This window comes from Nanorana parkeri, unplaced genomic scaffold, assembly GCF_000935625.1.
Source record: "Nanorana parkeri isolate BGI_ZX_2015 unplaced genomic scaffold, ASM93562v1 scaffold381, whole genome shotgun sequence".
Lineage (NCBI taxonomy): Eukaryota > Metazoa > Chordata > Amphibia > Anura > Dicroglossidae > Nanorana > Nanorana parkeri.
In genome coordinates, this window is record NW_017306649.1 from 1,281,033 (window position 1) to 1,297,031 (window position 15,999).

Sequence of the window (15,999 nt, forward strand, 5' to 3'; positions counted from 1 at the left end):
GTGTGGGGGGGGGGGGGGGGGGGGAAATATCAGTGTTTAGTAGACTAGTGCAATGATCAGACTTTCAAGTGTCAGATGATGCTGCTCACTGAGAATCATCTAGAATGTCTGTCCTAATGATAAAATGAATTGCTTTCAGCAGTATATAATGTACAGTGTGTATTGTGTACAGGCAATAAATTGGTGCATAGATTGAGGTTGCTTTCAAATGGACAAAAAACAAGGATTATGTGTAGTTGTTCTTTGGGATTATGGAATCTTCCAAATCCCTGTTTTTCTTTTTCTTGTTCAGTTTTTTTGAAAGACCATTTTCAAATATACAAAGAATACAACAGTAGAGTAAGGATGGTTCACCCGTGAGGGCAATAATGAACAATAGAAAACATGAACCATATTCCTACTTGGTAAGAGTGCAACAGAAATGGTGTCATAGTTACGAAAAAACGAACAAAATCTCAATGAAAATTAATATGTTAGCCGAGCACTCACTAGAGAACACATTACAAGTGCCCGTAACTGGGATACATAATGACAAAGTATTTATACTCTCATATCCCTCCCGATCCTCAGGGGGACACAAACAGAGAATGAGAAAAAAGTGGATAAAGAACAAAACAACTAAATGAAAGAGTCTTAGGCTCTGGACACCCCCACCCCCCAGCCAACTAATACCATATATAGACCAGCAATTACAAGGCAACATAAATACTCTGGTATTGTAGCCAGGTTTCCCACACTGCCTCAACTTGAGGTTGTCTGTCTTGTAGATTGCTATACAATTTTCCATTAACCATGATCCAGTTGAGTTTGGATTTAACATACGTAAAAGGGACATATGGTGCCTTCCAGGCTCTGGCAATAAAAAGTTTGGCCACAAAAAGAAAAAAACGGAGAAGTTGGCCTTGTGCTTTAGAGACTTTCGGAATTGGCTTATTCAATGGGACATATTTCGGATTTTTCTGAACCCTAATGCGAAGAACCCCAAAAAGCAAGGCAAAACATCTGTTCTAGAAGGGTTGTAACTTTGGACCTTGCCACCAAATATGAATCATGGTTCCCTGATGACCACATCCTCGGAAGCATAGAGGACTAGTTCCTGGAAATATCAATACCAGTCTAGAGGTCACCAAATACCAGCGAGAGAAAATGTTATAGTTAATGGAGAACTATAGCGTTAAGGCTTTTCCCCATAGTTCTCAGGGTAACGGGAGGACACAAACTAGTGTCTTCCCGTCACCCTAAGCTCAGTATACAGCGAGCTATAGCTCGCTGTATACTGAGACGCCGCAGCTGAAGCGGATCCCGACAATTATGTCTGAATCTGCCCAGCTGCGTGAGTGACAGCTGGCTCTGCCTATCTAGAGGCAGAGCCAGCTGTACCTGCCCCCTCCCCCGTCCAATCCGCCAGTCAGCGCTGGCGAATGGGAGCGGGGAGGGGGGAATCCAGCCCCTCCCCTGTCACGGCAGAGGGCTGTGACAGGATCGAGAGGTGAGCGAACGCCGGTATGTGTTCGCTCACTTCCCGATCTACTGAGCCGACCTGTGACAGTCTCATTGTCACAGGTCGGCTAGAACTATGAGGTGAGTGAAAAGCACTCACCTCATAGTTCTCCTTTTAACTTCCAGTAGGGAAACATTCAACAGGCCTAGGGTTTAATGGGATGAACATTGCTGCCATGTGTTAATGGGAATAGAAAAACCCAACTCTTCCTCCCAGGCGGACATATAAGATAACTTCGTAAACAGGGCAATTGCAAAGCGGAGAGTAAACAAACCCCACTGGCTACCTGTCCCGGAACACCAATGTTTGTAGTGATTTAACAAAGGATGACCAGCCTTGGGAGCCTTCAAAGAGTGTAAAAAGTGTTAAAATTGCCTGAAGCAGAACATTTCTGAAAGCAGCATCCGCAATGTGTTCTGACAGTAAGACAAAGATAACGGTTTGCAATATTAAAAAAAAAAAAAAATCACCAATTCTGTATAATCCTTTATCAATCCACCATTGGAAGGCTCTAGGCTGAACACCCGGGGGAAACACAGGATTTCCAAATAAAGGGCCAGAGGGGTTTGGGAAGAGACCAAATCACCATGCCTACGTAACCTATCCCACAAGGCCAGCGAGTGAGTCAGGGTAGAAGCTAAAACTACTGGCCTCTGTTATGAAGACATCCATTTTAACAAATCAATAGGTAAACTCAAAGATGAGCATGATTCTATAGAGACCCAAATCCCTGTGTTTTTTATAAGGAGAGCTTAGAGCCCATGTATTTTATGCAGTAATTATATACAAAATACTATAACCCTTTGTAGCCTTTTAGATTTCTCAAATATGTCCAGTCTGTAACCCTTAAATCTTTGACTGGGACCTTCCTATTGATATAGTAGAATGTTATCATGGCACACTCACAAGCCAGCATGTAAAAAAACTTGTCTCACCACTAAGGTTAACAGAGGTTTGGATACTTACTATTGATATAGGCACACCCCCCAGAACTCCCAAGATCCATTGCCCTACACACTGTGAGGCTGTTAGGACTCCACTCCAGGCAGCAGCATTGTTTTGCTAGTAAAGAAATACATGTATGCATTGGTAGAAGGGCAGATGGCTGTTGGAAAGAGAGGGGTAAAGATAGGCAGCGATCTGAAGTCCAGATTGCAGAGCTGACAACAGTGGTTGGGATTTTCAGTGTAACAAAGGCACTGTGTTATTCAGCCTTAACAGGGTGTTTTTACTGCTCTGGATTTCTGGCAGATCGCTAGGTATTTTTTTGTTCTTACAGTGTTTTTAAGGAAACAAAAGGGAACAGAGCGCCACCTCCGTGTGTAAAATCGTTTATTACAATAAATAAAACAAGGGATAAAACTACTCACAAATGTTTTCATCAGGCTTTAACAACAAACGAGAGGCCACACAGTCTGTTAACCCAACATGGTATCCCCCCGACTATGTAACACGGTGGTTTAGAATGAATAAGTTTTGTAAGTTCTAATCTTCCTCTTTTTTATATGTGGATATGCATCCATCAACTAAATTATTTCAGTAACATGATCATTTTCGGTTTTTATGTCCAAAAGGCCTCCCTAATGGGCTATCACATGTTGTATTGGCCAGTCTTATTTAGGGACATTTTATTGGTCTTAAAAAGTTTTTGTTACAATTTATACATAAATTATTTTTATCTTCAATTTTTTAATTTTCAATTCATCTATGACAGTGCAATTACCAATGTAACATGTTTTATGAACTATATTGTTCACTTCTTATTCCATTTTTCTTGAGAGATGTGGGTAGATGGGATACAGATTGCCGAGTAATAAGCAGTGCTAAGTTTGAAGTACTGCTTAGCTCATAATATAAGATCACTCCATGCATTTGAAATCTCCACAGGAATTGAATGTCGGGCTGATTCATTAATTAGCCAGAGGCTGTGTGATCATTGGGCGGCATATACGGTCGTATAATAGCAAATCCCTTGTAATGCTGCAGTAGATCCAATCACTCCAAGACTAGTCATAATGGAGACATTTTCTCTGATTGGTCGGTTTCCAGTCTTATACCCCACTCCCAGGGAAAGCAAGCTATGATTCTGATCAAGGGGGCTAGCCCCTGAAACGTGTCAATCTTGGCTGACTGCGGTCGGTGGACGGTGATGTGACCGGTGGCTACCGTGTTACATAGTCGGGGGGATACCATGTTGGGTTAACAAACAGTGTGGCCTCTTGTTTGTGCCTTGGATGAGCAGCCCCTCAAGTCTGTGTGAAAAACTGTGATAAACTGTTGAAAACTTTGAGTGTGCAACAGCAAGTGGATTGTTCAGCTGGCAGCCATTAGCGCCAAGAGTTAAAGAAAACTTTTTGTCTGAAGTGTTTTTAAGGAGATAATACACAAGGAAGCAAAGCATGAATTCGAGAGATGTGCTGAATGTTTTTTTGTTTTTTTTTGTCAGTGTTGCCCTAACATATACTTGTACTCAACTCTGGTAAGTGGACAGTATATTTTGATGGTTAGCTCGGTGCCCTGTCCTTTGAAAGTAGCTCTGTGACTACTTGTAGTTATGTACACCTGGGGACCCCAAAGAAGCTGAGGAAGCAGAGATCTGCTTCTCCAGCTTCTTCTTCTGGCCGGAGAATGTAAATAGTGACACCGGTAGGTATATAATACATATCACTTCCGGGTCCAGTAATCGGAGGATATATTTCACTTTGGCCCCAATGTTGTGTTGTAAAAGGTATTTGCATCATTTGGCATGAATTATGTTGGTCCGACCATTTAAATGAATGCAATGCAAGTTAATGCACATATAAACACACAATAATCCGTGTGCGATAGCCCAGTTAAACCCCCCCCCCCAAACAAAAAAAACCCCAAACAAACACATATTACAAACACAAAGTACATAAAGTAATGCATTTGTTTTAAAATATTGTTTTGTTAATCATTAGCGCAACTATCACGGAACCTACAAAATCAATGGCATCATCTTCCCGTGTGTAAAAGCACAGTAGAGTAAAAGTGAACAAGTGCAAAAATGGTCTGGGCACCTGAGGTTAAAAGTGGAGTGAAAAGGTTAAAAAAACCACTTTAGGTTTGCCACGTTTGGAATGCTATGCAAGTTATGAATATTTATACATATTTTTAGTAATACTTGACAAAGTCCTTCTTCTAAAGCTTTTATACACAGGCCGTTAAGAGTCACAAAAAAAAAAAAAAAATTGTTTTCAATTTTTTGCTAATCCAGTCTTTTCACCTATCAGTGCACTTGTATTATATTTGTCCTTTGCATACCACAAGCCACAGGCGACAGCATCATTGCATGTGCGCTGACTGATTTACGGAAAACACCATAAACTTGTGCATTCACATGGCTAATAATGAAATAATGACTGCGAGCAGCAGGGTGTGTTTTTGTCCACCAGATTTTCAGCAAAGTAGGTTTTTATCCTTCATTCAACCATTAAATAGTGGTTGGCAGATCAGGAAATCAATGTTTATTTAATAAGCTTTTCCAAGCTTTCAACCGTTATTGCTCATCACTGTGGAAAGTTTCTATTGTTGAGCTATTTACATGTTTTCTCTTCTTATCTGTAATTCAGTACTGTGCTAGAAAATAATTCCAGCCTGCCATTTGCTCTAAATAATATTTATTCAAATGTCTGTTACTTGGGAAAATGTAATCAGTGTTAGAGAAAGATGAGATGACAGTTTATCTAGCGTGTCTTGTTTACAGCTTGGAGAATATATTCTTTTAGCTGTGTAGTTTTGTGTTTGGACTCATGGACACTGCAATAACTTTTATGGCTGCTGACCAGGTTAGTGTTATACTTGTAGTTTATTTTCAGTGAACACACCTTTTAGGCTATTATTGCAGTGTATGAATTAAAGTGAACTTGCACTTGGCTGATGATAGTTTGTGTAACAGGTTTATTTTGAAAGAAGAGACCAAAGTTCTTTACTTTTCCCGTACTCTTAACCTCTCTGAAATACATATGTGCAAGTATGTAAGTATGGGAACCATACAGTATGCGGTTGCATGCAAGCAATTCATCTGATCACCTCTCGTCATACATTTTCAAATAACTGTTGTTCAAAGATGCTCGCTCTTCAGTAATGATCTGTACCTTTTTCTGTTATAAAGTATATGTATAGCCATTTGTTTTTTCTTTTAGTTTTGGACAGAGTTGGGAAGGATTACATCCCTACCAGTTTTTTTATTTCTTTGCTGTCTATCATTGGGGAAACATTCCTTAACTTCTGTCCCAGAAATGCAACAGGTTGTTAGAGGAAATCTCCCAAAAGGAGGGGACTGTTGCCCCTGAAACAGGTGTCCTCATTAGAGGGTTTCTACCTTACCTCTTGTTCTGGGGACAACTCTAAAATGTTGGCTTTCCTCATGTTTTTTCTCGATGACAATGGTGAGCAGTACCTATAGAGGAGTGAATGTCCCTAATGGGGACACAGGCAGAAATAAATTGATAGGGGGTCTAATCCTTCCCTACTCTATCCAAAACTTATTAAAGGGTTTTGCCTAAATGTTAAGTTTAAAGTAAATCTGCCAGGGATCAATATGTCTTTATCATACATCAAAGGGCACATGATGGTATTGAGGAACATAAGATTATGCTGTCCCCTTCAGGAGACTAGACATTTTTTTTAAAAGCTATTAGAACAACCCAGCATAACCCCTTCCATCGCCAATAAGGCTCAGTTTTATCAAGATCTCTTTTTCATATATCAAAAATAAATTGTTTACAGTCCCTGCCTATGTTGCTCTATGTGCGTTATGGCCACAGCAGCTGCACTAAATCAGGGCCTTCCAGCTTCTATTGAGGAGCCCCATGGTAGTATACCTTATTTCTGCCACCTCCCAACAGGGTTAAAGTGATAGTGTCCTGTGGTCGCAAGTTCACTAGCGGCACTTGAGCCATAAGCCTGAAAGTGGGTGGAGTTGCCACCATTTTTCAAGTTGTGGCTTCTTTTTCTGCCCTGACAAAGAGACTGACTGCATGCACCAGACTTCATGCTTCCAGCCAGCTCTGTGGCCTCACCCATGCTACACTGCTCATCTGGACATCCTTGGCTCCCTGCTGCCTCTGTGGAAGGTCATTCCTCTCATATACACACATAGTATGGAGCGTTGTAAGCACAATGGCAGTGGTTACCTGACACTAATAGCCTCAATGGATCAATTCTTGCTTAAGTATTTCACCTTGGGACTCGTAGTCTCCCATTCTGGTACAAGTTCTCCTCAGTCTTCCAAATTGATCCTCTGGTATATAGGAGTTTCCTCCAGTAAGTTTGGAATGCGTTTTGGAATGGATATTTCATTCATTTTTTTATATTTATATAGGTATATGCACTACATTTGTACAGCATGTGCTCAACTTTTTGTTCCCTTGTGTCACCATATGATCTAAATCTGGTTCTGTCAATGCTCCATAAACTACCCTTTCAGCCCATCAGGGATCTTCCCCTGTGCACTCACTCACATGGTCGATTTTCTTGTTGCGTTTGGCGTCTTACCATGTAAGGAATGTTTCCTTGTATTTCATAGAGACAAGATTGTTTTGAATCCTAAAGCCATCTGTCTTTCTTCTACCTTAACCGATGTGAATGTGTAACTATGTAAAGCGCTGCGTGAATTGTCGGCGCTATATAGATACCTCAAATAAATAAAATTGTCCTGTTTTCTGGATTAACCTTCAGGTCCTCCGCTGATTGACAGTAGGCAGTGGGCGGGTGCAATAGCCAGCGCCTGCTATTGTAATTTGAGATAGCCAATAACAGGCTGGTTAGTGCACCTGCCTGCTGTGAATCAGCAGAGAAGGACCTGAAGGAGAACTTTCTCCTTCAGTTCTCTCCTCTCCTGATTGACAGCAGGCAGTGGGTGGGTACAATAGCCAGCCTGCTATTAGCTATTGCAATCTGAAATGGCTAATAGCGGGCTGGCTGTTGCACCTGACCACTGCCTGCTGTGCAATCTGGTTGCCTACTGTGCAATCTGTCGCCACCTGCTGTTATTCCCTGGCTTAAGCTATCCAAGCGCGATGTGCGTTGAGGTGCCATTCATTCCAATATTCATTGTTAACTCTAAACTGGTGACCAGGCTTATATATTTTTTTATTATTTATAATATATCATTGTCATTGTATTTTTTGTCTAATTTTGGTGTGTTTGAAATGTAAGTTTGGTTATTTTATTATATTGGCTTGGAGTTTTTTCAATTCAGATTATTTTAAATCCATGAAACTAATAAAATGTCTAATATAATGCATACAATTATTAAAAAATACAAAACGTGTATTCGGTTTGGGTGCCATTCATTTCAATGGCACCCCAAACACACCTCTTGCCTGCAGTGCGATTGCTCGTACTGGAGTGAGCCCACTCTAATCAGCTAATTAAGCCATAGCACCTGCAAAGGGTTCTTGAGCCTTTAAATGGTCTCTCAGTCTGGTTCAGTAGGAGTCACAATCATGGGAAAGACTGCTGACTTGACAGTAGTGCAGAAAACCATCATTGACACCCTCCATAAGGAGGGAAAGCCTCAAAAGGTAATTGCAAAAGAAGTTAGATGTTCCCAAAGTGCTGTATCAAAGCACATTAATAGAATAGACATTAATAGAAAGTTATGTGGAATGGAAAAGTGTCGAAGAAAAAGGTGCACAAGCAGCAGTGATGACCGCAGCCTGGAGAGGATTGTCAGGAAAAGGCCATTCAAAAGTGTTGGGGACTTTCACAAGGAGTGGACTGAGGCTGGAGTCAGTGCATCAAGAGCCACCACACACAGACGGATCCTGGACATGGGCTTCAAATGTCGTATTCCTCTTGTCAAGCCACTCCTGAACAACAAACAACGTCAGAAGCGTCTTACCTGGGCTAAAGAAAAACAGACCTGGTCTGTTGCTCAGTGGTCCAAAGTCCTCTTTTCTGATGAGAGCAAATTTTGCATCTCATTTGGAAACCAAGGACCCAGAGTATGGAGGAAGAATGGAGAGGCACACACTGCAAGATGCTTGAAGTCCAGTGTGAAGTTTCCACAGTCTGTGTTGATTTGGGGAGCCATGTCATCTGCTGGTGTTGGTCCACTGTGCTTCATTAAGTCCAGGGTCAACGCAGCCGTCTACCAGGAGATTTTGGAGCACTTCATGCTTCCTTCCGCAGACGAGCTCTATGGGGATGCTGACTTCATTTTCCAGCAGGACTTGGCACCTGCCCACACTGCCAAAAGCACCAAAACCTGGTTCAATGACCGTGGGATTACTGTGCTTGATTGGCCAGCAAACTCGCCTGACCTGAACCCTACAGAGAATCTATGGGGCATTGCCAAGAGAAAGATGAGAGACATGAGACCGAACAATGCAGAAGAGCTGAAGGCCGCTATTGAAGCATCCTGGTCTTCCATAACACCTCAGCAGTGCCACAGGCTGATAGCTTCCATGCCACGCCGCATTGAGGCAGTAATTGCTGCAAAAGGGGCCCAAACCAAGTACTGAGTACATATGCATGCTTATACTTTTCAGAGTTCTGATATTGTTCTATGTACAATCCTTGTTTTATTGATTGCATGTAATATTCTAATTTTCTGAGATTGTGGATTTGGGGTTTTCATGAGCTGTAAGCCATAATCATCATATGAGTCTATCTCGTATATTAGTTGCACCTTTAAGTGGCATTAGTGAAATAAATTAACTTTTGCACGATATTCTAATTATTCGAGTTTCACCTGTATACCCGGCAACACTACTTTCCTGCACATGCTACCTGCTGTGATATCCTTCTGCACCATTGACCTAAACATAGTTCTCGTCATACCTTTTGCGCACCTTGACATACTCTCCTGCACATAGAACGCATTTATTTCCTCCTTTAGTACAGAATTAAACACATTTTCTTATAGACACAGCTATCTTTTTTTTTTTTTAAATATTTAAAACTTTGCCTATTCTTGAATGGGCACATTCTTGCTTTATTGTTAACCAGCTAACACTGCAGTCCCTCACAGTCTCTTACATAGTGAAAGACATTTCCTTTAGCCACATTTAGATTCAAATCTTCCTTGCAAATTTGAGTGCGATTTAGTTATATGAAAAGCAGACAGCACAGGCTCCGGAAAGCATGTACACATTGGACTTGTGAGGTGTTCACTGACTTGTGGTTACAGTGAATTATAGAGAGATCAGGTGAAGGAAGCGATAGTGAATTTTCTTACAAACACCATTGCACTGTTTCTTAGCATGACTATTCACTTGTTTTCTTGAATCTGTCTTTAAACTTTAAACTAGGCCCTTATTTAGATGACATTTAAACCACAATATCAATGGACAAAATCTGCTAGTTTGACGATGATTTAGTTATGACTAAAACTCTCATCTGAATTATCAAATTATTATCTCGACTATTGAAGTGTTTTGAGAAAGCATAATAATGAACGGAGTGCAAAGTCTGCTTCCCTCAGTAGGACCTTTTTTCAGAAACAGCAAAAAGTTTTTTTTCCCCCTCCTTCTGTAATGCATTCGTGTGGTTTTACTTTAGAGATGGTTTCTCAGTATGAATTCTATCTGTTTTCAGGGTAGCCTAAAAAGCAGCAGACAGATCTCACCACAGGAATTCATTCATGAATTGAAAACGGGCTCTACAGATGAAAGGCTCGTCTCTTACTTAGACTCCCTTCGAGTCTCCCTGACCAGCAATCCTGTCAGGTAATGTACCAGAATTTAACTATAAGTGATCTCATGTTAAAGTTTTATTTTCAAACTTGTACACTTCTTCTCGGTGTCTTTCCATGACATTGCCTTATTTTTTCAAGAAATGCATTTCTTTTATGTGTAATTTATTTTATCTGTAGGTTAAGAAGAATGATGAAAGTTTTACTATCTTTGATGGCTCACATGAATTATGTTTGCAGACAGTAAAATTAGAGATAAAGCTCTCTTTTATCTTTTTTTTTTTTCTCTCATTTTCTTAAGGTGCCCATACACTGTACGATTATCGTACGAGAATCGCGGGCAATCCCACGATCGTACGATAATCGTACAGTGTATGGAAGGCGTGCGACCGTTTCTACTGTACGGTCGCACGTCTTCCGTCGAACAAGCAGGCTTAACAACCCGCCGAGAATCGCACGGGTTTTCGCTAGTGGCCTGCTTGTTGGACAACTGCCAAACGGGCCGGTGTGCGCACGCGCACACTGCCCGTTTGCAGTGATGGGAAGCCCGCCCCTCACTGCGGTCATCGGAAGCACGACCCTCGGCGGGGCGGGCTTTCGATGATCGCAAGTACGATCTGGCCGTCCAAGATGGGCAGATCGTAGGAGCTTTTAAAAGGCTTACGACCATCGCAAGACAAAAGTTGTGCGATGGTCGTAAGGTGTATGGGCACCTTAAGATACCTTCCTATTAGGCCTACAATGGAATCACATGATTACTTGAGCTAAATGTCACACTGCTGGAGCCCATGCTGAGTTTGATATTTAACTATTTTAGATTGTAAGCTCTCACGGGCAGGGCCCTACTTACCATTTTGTCTTGACTAGTATTGTAAGTATTGTATCTATAGTATTGTAAAAGTGCAATTTCCCGTTCTGCTACACCATTTTGTTCAGGAGTGTATGGTGTGGTGGTCTGGTGTACTATACCCTGTTTCTTTAAATTTGATTCCCCTTCCTTACCGATGTATTCCCCTCCATTGTCGGTGTGTATAATTCCTGGTTTCCATTGGAATTTGTGGCTGGACATGGCTACAAACTCTTGAAGTTTTCTTGTGCTTCATCAGATAAGTTGTCGTGTACCTGAAATAATCATCAATGAAAGTCAGTAGATATCTGTTCCCGTCTGATGTGGGAGTTTTCATTGGTCGGCACATTTCACTATATAGGAGCTCCATGAGGTAGGTGGTCTTTCTTTGAGTGCCTGTGGAAGTGGGGTAAGTGTGGCCTTCGCTTCCATGCTGCATTTTCATGTCATGAGCATTTGGCAGGGCAGTATGGTATTATCTTCTGATAAGCCTCTCTTTATAATGTCTTATGGCTTCTGCCCTAGTCATCTGTGCCATAGGTGGATATATTTGTTGAGTGGCTGTCTTGGCTTGTTTGTCTGCGGTGATGAGTCTGTATCATTGTATCGGTGATGAGTCTGATTTGCTTATTGTTTCAGATTGTACATTTGTCATCTCGGAAATGAACTGCGAGACCAGTATTAGCAAAGGTTTTCACTGATAGAATGCTTTCTTCTAGGTCTAGGACATGCAGTGCATTTTTCATGAGGATACTCTGCTTGTCTCCTGACGGTGTGATACAGTTTAAGAATCCTTGACTTTTACCTTCTGCAGTAATACTTTTCCCATTTGCTAGGAAACTTTGTCCTTTGCACTGAAATCAATTTCTGTGAAGAAGGTCTCATCACTTGTCATGTGGCTCGTTGCACCCGAGTCAATACACCATCCGTGTGGTATACTGATGTGAGTTAGTTTAACCTCCCTGGCGGTATGATTATGCAGGATTTTAGCATGCCAAAGCGGTACATTGTTTTTCATGTCAATTTGTTGTTTTATATTGTAGGCCTGTAATTCTTAGTAAATCTTAGGAATAACTCACCTAAATCTGTCCAAACAAGAGTCCAGTAGACATCCTGGGTATGATAAAGTTTGAAACACGAAATCATATAATAAATAATTATAAGACATTATAATATAATAAATACTTATACAAAATAATAATATAATAATTAAAAAAATGGTCCAGTAAATGGGAATTCTGGGGGCGCTGCCTGATCCGTACCACAGTCAATAGAGTACCAAGTTCCCACATCACTGAGTTTGGTCGCAGAATCGTCGTTGTCGCCACTTTATGTCTGATGACGAATTTCCCAACGAATCGCTATCACTCAATTCGGCAAGTGATTCTAATTTACTATCGCTGTTTTCTAATTTACTATCGCTGTTTTCTATCTGCTCTAAAACTGCTTTTTTTTTAAAATCAAGAATCAACTTTATTGTACATCAAAATGATACAACAATATTAGGAGACAACGTCTCAACAGCATGACAGTAGTTTCAACATGTATTTGGGGTAGGGAAGTACACTTGTCACATTGTGCGGAACAAGAACATAAAAGGCTATTGGGCCCAACAGAGCAGATGTTATACGGCCCTGATAGCCGCGCGTGCCACAATACAACATTAGCCGGAAAAAGAACAGACGAACAGTATTGTTCAATAATGTCAGAGCTCAGGCAATAGATTGTCAGGCTAGTTTGGGCTTAGCGCGGCCACAGGTATGAGGACAATTGGCATTGGTAAGCAAACCTAGATTAGTTGGCAGGTTCAATCACTCCGTGATTCGTGCATCAGGTGTTTGCTTATATGTGGTATCGATGAGGAGAAGTCAGGCTGAGGGGACAGTGTAGGGTAGAGGGAAAGGCAAGCGGGAGAGAGCTGAGGGTAGTAGAGGCCAGGGGGGCTGGGGGGGAAGTAGCGAGGTTAGGTATCTAGAACGTAGTATTCCTGTCCCCGCTTGGACTTAGGAAGGTGTCGTGGTCATGGCCTGGTGGTAGGCATCGGTGTCCTGAAAAGCTGCCCAGGGTCTCCAAGTGTCCCGAAAGAGCTCCTCAGTGTTCTGGAGCGTAGAGGTCAGATTTTCCATCACGTAGATCTCATTAACCTTAACAAGCCAGAGACCGAAAGAGGGGCATCTAGATTGCTTCCACAACAGTGGGATACATAGACGTGCAGCATTCAAGAGGTGTCTAGACAATGATTTTTTGTATTTTCTGGTGGACATGTTGTTTAGGTGTAGCAAGCATGCAGCAGGGTTGTCCGTCAAGTCTACCATCACCAGGTCCCTCACAACGGCAGTCACCTCCCCCCAGAACGGGAGCAATAGAGGGCAGGACCAGAATATATGTAGCAACGTGCCTGGAGCGTTCTGACACCTCCAGCATACAGATGGAACTTGAGGGTACATAATGTGAAGGGCTGTTGGGACCCGGTACCACCATGAAACTATTTTATAGTCCAACTCTTGGGTCTTGGATGCAATAGAGGAATGATGTGCCAAGTGGAGAATACGGTCTTTTTGGGCCGGCGTGAAAGTGGTGCGCAAATCACTTTCCCATTTGGCCAGGAATGTCGGGTAAGACTCTGGAGGGGGGGATATCAGCATGGAATACAGGAGGGAGATCGCGTGACGGGTGGGTATCTCCTCCTTGCAGACTTTCTCAAATGGGGTAAGGGGCCTGGAGAGCCGGTGGTGACTGGGAATAGAGAGCATGGAGTGCCATAGTTGGAGGGAGCTCCAGTGGTCTAATGGAGGGTCTGTCAGGTTGGAAATTTCACCGACCGATAGCCACCGGCCAGAGGGGTGTAAGTCGTATACGCGGAACTTGTTGGCTTCCCGGAAGCGGGGGTCTTGAACACCGGGCGGGAAGTCTGGGTCGCCGATCACTGGGGTCATAGGCGAGGGGAAGGGGGAAATGTCCGTAGATCTAAAAAGCGATCTGGATAGCCGAATCGTAAGTCCTCGGCTCCTTGGGCATGGAGGAATTGTAGGGCAGAGAGTCCGCTATATCGTCGGTCCGGCACAGTGGTGGCAGAGCTCTCCCAAAGCGTGTGCTCACGGCTCCATGTCCAAGCCACGCCCCCTCTAAAACTGCTTTTGACCTAAAGGGACGCTTTTTGGATGCCATGGACGTTCTCCAGTTTCCAGGCAGAAAGAACAGTAAAAGTGTCAGGCAGGGCATTGGACAAAGCTCTAGGGACAAAATTGAAGTGAAATGATACAGAAATGTAATCGTAGCAGATTACATTGTATTCTGTGTATTCTGTGTATATTGCATGTTTTCACTTCTGAATTTCCCGCCGGCTCCGCCCCCCGCTGTGATGCCGAAAACGAAACTAAAAGTCAGATGCCGGCATCGGCCAGCTGCGTACAGCAGAGGACACCGCGAGCTCGTAAGGACAAGGTAAGTGACACTTTTGTGCAATCCCGAGTGTAGCTCGGGGTTACCGCTATTGGTACTGAAAATTAACCCGAGCTACATTAGGGAATACCCCTAGGGAGGTTAAAGGTAGCGCTCCATGATGTGCCTGCAGTTACCTTTGTAGCTGCTTTAGCTCTTTCGCTTGTAGGTGCCTCTTGCTTTCGCTGCTCGGCTTTCCTGATTGAACAGTCCTTTTTCAGGTGACCAGTCTTTTTACAGCGAAGACATGCTCTGCTTTCTTTGTTTTGCTTTGCGCTCTCATGCACCTTAAATACTTTCTTGTTTTCTTCATTGTGCATATTTTCTTTCCTTCTGTCATATGTATTGATTAATTTTCCTTTGGTGTATTCTAGTGTTCGTTCCTGCTCGGATCTGGTTTCTAGGGCGTTGATAAGAGCACTTATGACTCTAGAAGGCTACATAGCAGTAATGCCACCACGTGGTTATCTTTAATTCCCTCTCCAATTGCACTTAGGTGCTCTATGATTTCCAGCATGTCATATTCACATGTTCACATATTTTCTGGCCTATTTCTAGCCTTATATAGCAGATATAGTTTACTATTTAGGTTTGAACGCTCATGCAGTTTCTGTAATGACATACACATACCTTTTAGCTGTATTTTCTTTTATAATGTTGATAAACTGGTCATCTTCCACTAGCAGACTTACGATTGCTTTTGCTTGCCTGTTCTTCTTGTCCCATTCCTCCGTGGGTCCATTACTGGGTGTGTCTGTACTGTGCTTGCCACAAGTCATCTTTGCTTAGCAGCAATTTAAGCTTGGACTTTTTTTTTGTAGCTGGTTATTGCTGTTGTTGAGCTTTCCGATTGCAAACTTCATATGTGAACTGCTTGCCATCTTTCAGCAGCTTGGATGCAGTACTTGTTGACTTGCGGTTTTCTGCTCAGTGCCTGGTCCCATAACCTGTTGCTTATATGTTTAGATGAAGCACTGAGATCTTGAGGAATGCTGAATTAAGTGTTTCTTGCTTATTATAACATTGCATACATATATATAGGATTACAGCATCAAACAGGAAACATATATAGATCATAGATAGAAGCTTGCATATAAAAAACTAGCATACAGACTAGCATAGATTAGCTTTGCACCACAGAGCCATCTGGTGCTCAAAAGACACAGTTACAGTCAGCAGCACAATCGGCATGTATAGGTTGTTGTACTTCCAACACTGCCTATGTTAAAGTAATATAGACCGGTATGCCTCAGCACTGATACTTAGTTGCTAATAGACCTTGAATTGTGACGGTACGATTTTACAGCTATACTGATAGTTCTGGTGCCTCACTGTGTAATATTTTTAGGGTTGAATTTAGTGTGGGAGATTAGTTCAAGGGTTACTTTAAGGAACTGTCCACACCATAATGCATGTGCTAAAGCAGTTGTGTTGCACTGAGTTTGCAGCACTTGTTATAACAGGCTTGACACGTGTTGTTTTTTCCCCCTTTTTCTTTTCAGTGCATTGTGTTGTGCTGCGATGAAAAAAAAGTAGAGCATGCTC

General features: G+C 42.2%; 1 protein-coding gene across 1 annotated transcript in view; it reads left to right on the forward strand.

The window, feature by feature from the left end:
- Nucleotides 1-12,890, forward strand: part of LOC108789240 (protein diaphanous homolog 3-like) — a 127,459-nt gene extending 114,569 nt beyond the window's left edge. The window contains exons 5-6 of the mRNA XM_018559202.1: nucleotides 10,070-10,200; nucleotides 12,848-12,890. Of these exons, the coding sequence (XP_018414704.1) occupies nucleotides 10,070-10,200; nucleotides 12,848-12,890 (174 nt within the window). The remainder of the gene's footprint in view (nucleotides 1-10,069; nucleotides 10,201-12,847) is intronic.
- The last annotated feature ends 3,109 nt before the right edge of the window (nucleotides 12,891-15,999 follow it).